The 7,513-nt window shown below is 42.6% G+C and overlaps 1 gene segment (V, D, J or C); it reads right to left on the bottom strand.

The window, feature by feature from the left end:
• Positions 1 to 4,228: 4,228 nt before the first annotated feature.
• Positions 4,229 to 4,757, bottom strand: LOC116882724. The segment is given in 2 exon segments: positions 4,229 to 4,557; positions 4,673 to 4,757. Coding segments are annotated over 2 exon segments (375 nt in total).
• Between the last annotated feature and the right edge of the window lie 2,756 nt (positions 4,758 to 7,513).

The raw sequence follows: 7,513 nt of genomic DNA, 5'->3' as shown, positions 1-7,513 counted from the left end.
CCTTCCTTACAAGGTTCTGAGCCCAAGACCTTGTGGTGTTTGTTGGACTTTTGAGTAAGAACTTATTGAGACACAATAGGTTTGGATCACCCTTCACACATGGTCCTCCCTTGCAGAACTCAGGGGGAATCAGCTTATAGAACTTCATACTGGTCAGGGTAAATCAGCCAGGACATTCTCCAAATCTAGGTCCTTACTGCCCTTGAGGGGTCACAGATGGTGCAACCCAAGCACCAGGGAAGGCAGTTGAGTGAGAACTGGAATCTCTCTCTGCTTTGCTCCTACTCCTCCTTCCTTCTTCCCCTTCCAGTCAGTACTAAGTCTCTAGATCCCTCGTCAATCCATTAGCATTCATTTGTCTTTGGCTCCGTCTTCCTCAGGAATGGAATAGGTCACCTACCACATCAGGTAGCTTGGACCGGCATCTCATGTCCAGGTAGCTTGTCCCCCTCCACAGCCTTGTCACAGAGTATGTGTTGGTGGGACAGTTCTTGGCTCAAGGCCGAGGTAACATTAAAGGTCAAATAAAACCAATGCAGGAAAGAAGTCTGGATAAGAACAATGACATGGGGAGGAAAAAACAAAACGTTAGTTTCTCATGATGTTAATACCAAAAACATTGCATGAAGAATAGAGAACTCAGTCAGCATTGAGAATAACCTGAAGAAAACCATGATTTAGTTTTCCAGTATTTGTAGATCTGCTAGAAGGTAACTTGGGTCAGGATTACTCTAACGGTCTCAACCCCAGGACCTTTCATCAGAGTACATTTCTCTACTATATTCAACATTCTTGTCTTAATCTTCTCTGCACAGACACTAACTACCACATAGCCCCACACCTTCTTGAAGTACATTACTCTCCATCCAGAGGGAGATTCCTGACCTGGTGTGTTTTCTAATCAAGATAGATTAAAGGGGAAATCCTGATCAAGGCTGACTGGTCCCTGCCAGAAGAGAAGAGAAATGTCTCCTCGGAAAACAAGACTAGGAATTCTATGCGGTGTAGAAGCTCTAAAGAAACCATTTAAGTGCCACTATTCACATATCTATAACAGGTATTTCTAAGAGTGCAAGGGAGATGACATCTTGGCCTAGGGTTGGACCAGTTTCTTACCTGGCAGCCTCAGACACTGGGGCCAAATGAAAAGGGTCATTGCTAGAGGTGATAGTGTGGGTTTGGACAATCACAGTCATTCCTTTGTGTTTTAAATTTGCATGTACTATAATTCTGCAGATAATTTAGATAATAATATCTACTATTTTATACAATGCCAAGTTGTAACATGTTGACTTTTTCATAAATCAATAGGCTGGACATGAGAACATGGGTTTATAGCCTACCTGACTGAATACTTGTCTCTTGAAATCACTGTGGAGAGACCTCCTGAGAACTTTCTGGATCTCAATCACTTCCTCCAGGAAGTAAACCTTGAAATTTACAATGAGTCAGTTCCTTCTATTCAGGGTTCTGTTAGTACCAGGAACAAAATCAGCTCTCCCTCTGTAAAAGGCAGGAGTCGCTGATTGATTTAAACCCTTTGGATTTCTGTGTCCACACAGTACTATGATATTCAAACAATAAATCTGACAGTGATCCAAAAGTGACAAATGACCATATGTACACAGTATCGTTATTTATCAATAAAAACAAAGCTAATATGATTAAAATATACAGAAATTAATACCCAGCATCTTATTTTGCAAGATAAATTAAAGATGATGATTTTTAAACACTATGAATTTTAAAATAGGAGAAAATGCAGAAATGATGCCATGGAATCGACTGGCACTTAATGAGAATTTCTATGAACCCATGAATGAGAATTGCCCAGAGGGACTGATTCCCAGATTGCATTGAACAGAAACACACTGGTGGATATTTAGACCATAGGGATACCTACATCTCTATCAAAAGTTACCTCTTTAGGTGTGCATGGCTGGCTCAGTCAGTAGAGCGTGTGACTGTTGTTCAGGTTCATACATTTAAGCATCACATTGCGTGCAGCGAATACTTTAAAAAAGAGTTAAAAACATTTTTGTAAGGGGCGCCTGGGTTGCTCAGTTGGTTAAGAGCCTGCCTTCCAGTCAGTTCATGATTCCAGGGTTTGGGGATTAAGCCCAGCATCAGGCTTACTGCTCAGCGGAAGTATGCTTCTGCCTCTGCCTCTCTGCACTCGTGCTTTCCCTCTCATTCTCTCTCCTTCTCTCTCTCCCTCAAATTAATTAATTAATTAATTAAAATCATTTTTAAAAAGTGAGCTCTCTCCACTTAAAACTCATATAATCTCATACACCAATTTTACCTAAAATTTTAAACTAGTGTCTACTCTCTCTTCTTTTCATAAAAACATTTAAGGGAATATTGCTTCACTCTCTCAGAATACCAAAGAGCTGTTCCTACCTACAGCTTGAGATTCCACATATTCAAGACACAAAGGGCCCCAGCACCCCCATTGTGTCATATTGGAACCATACTCTTCACACAGTATCTGTGCTCAGGATTACTCTGTAAGCTTCCCTATTATTACACAATAACTCCTTTCTCAGAAGGTTATGGTGACCACCATCTTAAAACAAGACTCACTAGAATAGGCGATGCTGCCTCCTACCCTCCTATGAACATGACGATACCTGTTGAGGATTCTATTGTTGCCATTCAAGTCTGGAGTCTCTCTTATACCAGATACCACAGAGAATAACCAGAGAGTGGCCTCTCAAACTCCTACAGGTTTTCTCCATAACAACACACATCCTCAGACAAGTATAGTCTTTGTACAGCCTTCCACAAATATGAGGGACAAACTCAGGTCTTTATTCAGTGTCCTCAAAAGCAAATGCTCCTTCCCACTGTGATGTGACACGGTGAATTAGGGGTCAATGTGTGGCACATTTCCATCCCAGACAATGAAAACATCAAACTGTTGTCCATTTATTGAGGGAAGAAACTAGGCAACTGGAAAGAGATTTGGAAAACTAATTAAAGGTGAGAACATAATGAGAGAGACATAGTTCTCAGGAAAGCTTACCATGCATCCTGACTTGAACCTCAGTGAGGGCATTACTAAGAGTGACAGTTTCACTGCTAAAACTAGGAAACGTCTGGAAAACTGAGAACAATTATTTATTGAAACAGATTTCCTATGGTATACAGCAGGTTCAATTAATGGATAGAGAATTCTTGGATATAAATTGTGTGTATGTGTATTTAGTGATTTGTCATAACTGGGATTCCAGGTAGAATTGAGCTGGTTCTTTTTTTTTTTTTTAAAGATTTTACTTAATTATTTGACAGACAGAGATCACAAGTAGGCAGAGAGACAGGCAGAGAGAGAAGGGAGGAAGCAGGCTCCCCGCTGAGCAGAGAGCCCAATGCAGGGCTCGATCCCAGGACCCTGGGATCATGATCCGAGCCAAAGGCAGAGGTTTAACCCACTGACCCACCCAGGCGCCCCTTGAGCTGGTTCTTTATGAACATCAGACATAATGGAGTTCCGTGAGGAACAGAGACAAGCTTTCTCTTCCCTGGTGGAAAATGGAAACATGTTGGAAAGAGCCCACCCTGTCAGGGAGACAGGGTTGAATTCAGGATAGTGATTCATTGGTCTGAGGGGAGGGAGGCTTCCACATATCATAGAGCCGCAACTCCAAATCCTCCTGCTCAGCTTCCTTGAATATGGGCTCAGAAAAAAAAGGGGGCATAGGAATAACAACATCTTCCTATTCTACACATTTCTTAACCTAAATATTCAGCTTTTCCCTGGGTGGCTGTATTCTCAAACACTGACATGCAGAATGTTAGCCCACCAAGGAGGATAATGTTGATTAGAATATGATGGACACTGAGTTAAACAAGACAAAGACATTTCTGAATAAATGATTCCAACCTGGACTAACAGGAGTGAAGGCTGTCATTTAAGGTAAGGATGTCCCTAAGAACTGTGAAAATTACACAAAGCACAGGTCTTTTTGTCCCTTTCTTAGAGGAAAGGAAAGATCATCTTCTGGGAACACATCAAGGAAGAGAGAGACTGATGATTTCCCCCAGACAATTCACCAGGAAGCCTGTTTCATTTTACTACATTGCATGATGGATTAGATCTGAGAGAGAACTGAATTCTCAAGGCCATATTGCATGAAACCCCCTCTGCACATGGTTAGATTTGAGGAAGCATCTTCAGAGCAAGCAGGGAGCCTGTGAGCACAGGGCAGGTTTTGGTCTTACTTCCTCATGAACGTGGACCACTGTGGTAAGTGTTACCACTTCTAAATGAGGTACAGTAATAATGAGCCTCATCTTCAGCCTGGAGCTTAGAGATGGTCAGGGAGGCTGTGTTTCCAGACTTGGAGCCAGAAAAGCGATCAGGGATCCCTGATGGCCGATAACTGACATCATAAATCAGGAGTTTGGGGGACATTCCTGGGAGCTGTTGATACCAGGAGACATAATTATACCTCCCGACGTCATTGCTGGTTCCAACACAAGAGATGGTAACTGTCTGTCCCAGAGCCCCAGACACTGAAGATGGCTGAGTCAGGGAGGATTGGGCCCAAGACCCTGAAGAAAGAAAGAACACAATATAGCCAGTTAAGTTCTGGGGACCCAGGTGAGTCTGAGGAGGAGACAAAGGATGAGCTCCAGTGTTCCATGCTCCCTTCCCTGGAGGGCTCACCTGTTTCCTGAGTGAGAAGAGTGAGGAGGACCAGAGCCCAGGCCATGGTGGAGATGCCCCAAGAGCACTGCCTTCTGATAACCTAAGCCTGGGTCTGCCTCTCCCATAAATCTCTTATCTCCTCCCCCTGCCTCAGAAGAGGGAGGGGCCTCCATGCAAATGTTCTTGACCTGCCTCTCTTCACCCACTCTGACCTGAATCTCTAGTCTAGATACTTCTGCATCCCTGGGCAGCAGAGCTTAGCTATCCACATACTAAAACATTTCACATGCATTTTCTGAATCATGAGAGACAGAGCCCATGACACATCCCAGGAATTCAAGCCAGCCTTGAATTATGCTTACCTTCCACTGGTGACATCTTAGTGTGGATGGGAGGGGAATCCCAGGACCACATTGTTGTGTGGGAGGAGAGAAAATAAAGCTATCCAGGCTGGCTGAGATTAGGGGAGATTCAATTACTCCTCTTCCAGGGACCACAGGCAAGCTCTGGTCTCAGTCTCCCTCAAAACCATCTTGGTGTCCCTCAGTTAACTTGTCCTCAATCATCACTCATCTGTTCTACAGTGGTTTGAGGTTAGACAATGTTTACTGGAACTTCCACGAAAGGGCTGTTGGAACGCAATAGATAGGAGACTCCCTTTCCCCCATGTTCCAGGTAGAGTGGCTGCAGAAGCAGGTATTGGAACTGCATATAGGATAGGAGAACAAGAAAAACTTCTCCCCCCCCAATTTAATACCTAGGGACCCCGAGGGGCTTTACAGGATAAATGTCATGCCAGGGAAGGCAGCTGAGAGAGAGCTGGAAACCCATGCTCTGCTCTTCCTCTTGCCCTCCCTCCAAACTTTTCCAGCTTAGTCCAGACTCCCTGGTCTATTTTGGTGCAATTCAAGATCCTAGATTTCCTCCACAATAAAATATGTCACCTGAAAACTGAGTGGCCCAGAAATACCCTCTCAGAATCACCTTGCTCATACCAGGAAGGTCATGTCACAGGGATAGAGTCTATGGGTGGATGTGGCTCAGGGCAGAGGAAACATCACACATTAAATTAATCCATCCCCAGCTGGTTCAATGGTGACAAAAGAGAGGCATTGAGGAAATGACTGAATTCTCCACGTGATTAGAAAACAAGAATAATGCAGAGATCGAGAGAAAGAGAGAGAGCTGAGTAGGGTAGAGAAATACATCATTGAAATCAAGAGAAAGGATTCCAGTGTCTGAGTCTCTGGGAGAAGGAGACAGGATCAAGATTGTCCTCAGGGACCCAGCTCCCGGGACTTCTCACCAGCACAAGTCTGTTAGCCACAAGCGATACAGGATGTTCTCTGTCTGCCTCTTTGCGCACATTTGTAACCTGACCTGCAGTGTGTCCTTCCTGGAGCAATATCTCCTCATCCACAGAGAGATGTTGTGTGTTTTTCTATGAGGAGGTGGATTTGTAGAAAGATAGATCAATGTGGACATTTTAGGTAATAGAGATGCTCTGATGACACTCTTTTCATGTCACTGTTCGTACCACATGACAGGTGATTCCAAACCATTCTCAAAAACATTTCCCTGGTTGAGAGCATGGGATGAGCAGAGTAGTGGCCACTGTGTGGGACAAAGGAAAGGGTTTGGGGGAAAGAATCACTTTGGATTTGAGGTTATGGTTTGTGTGTTTTAAACATTTAACTACTGAATTTCTTAGATGTTTAGGTAAAGATCTCTATTTTTTGGATAGTAATATCACAGAGGCTAGAGGCTACATGATGACACTTTCTAAAATGAAACTGCTAAAACTAGATTTATAGCCCATAATGTTGGATCCCTGTGTCTTAGGATCACAGCAAGGATGCCTCCTCTGAAGAGTCCCAGTATCCAGATACTTCTTGCAAGAAACCAACCACTAGTCTTCATGAGGAGCAGCTTTGTAACTGTTCCTTCTTATGCAAGTTCCAGAAGCACCTTTAGCCACCCCCCTCCAATAGAAGAGTAAGAGTATCATGTAAAATTCTGCCAGAATATTGTGCTTGCACAATTATACAAGACATAGAAATAAAAACCTGCACTGCCACAAAAGGAAGCAAAATTAACACTTGTACAGATTATGCAAATAATCTGTAAAAATTTTAGCAGGTAAAAATTTTAAAATAAAGAAATGAATACCTAGGTTCTTTTCTTTTAGGCCATTATAAATATAGAGACTCCATAAACAATAGCAAGTTAAAACAGGCAGAGAAAAAGAGAAAATATCCAGACAACACGTATGGCATCAGAAAATCTATGGACAGATGAATGGCTACTCATTCACATGCAAATTTCCTTCCCACATAAGATAATAAAAGCATAGGTGGGTATACTGACATTAAGAACTTCTAAAACATTTCAAGTTGTTCTATCAAAGGGGTCTATTTTCTCTTCTTTTTTTTTTTTAAAGATTTTATTTATTTATTTATTTGACAGACAGAGATCACAAGTAGGCAGAGAGGCAGGCAGAGAAAGAGGAGGAAGCAGGCTCCCTGCTGAGTAGAGAGCTCAATGCGGGGCTCGATTCCAGTACCCTGGGATCATGACCTGAGCCGAAGGCATAGGCTTTAACCCACTGAGCCACACAGATGCCCCTATTCAAAAAAAAAAAAAAAAAAAGATTTTCAAATATGTATCATTTAACTGTTTGAGAAGACACAGGAGGCGGTTCCTACATTTTGAGACACAACACACAAGACAGAAGGGCTATGGGAGCTCCACAAATCTCATATTACAGTGATCTTGTTCACTTGACATCTAGTTTGTGGTTTTCCTGGCAATTCTCCTTATTATGAAAATAGAAACTAATTTCTCAGAAGGAAATTATAA

Source organism: Lontra canadensis, unplaced genomic scaffold (assembly GCF_010015895.1).
Source record: "Lontra canadensis isolate GAN:19392208 unplaced genomic scaffold, GSC_riverotter_1.0 scaffold87, whole genome shotgun sequence".
In the NCBI taxonomy this organism is placed as follows: Eukaryota; Metazoa; Chordata; class Mammalia; order Carnivora; family Mustelidae; genus Lontra; species Lontra canadensis.
Note: the sequence above shows the minus strand (reverse complement) of the source record. Positions and strands in the feature narration are given on the sequence as shown.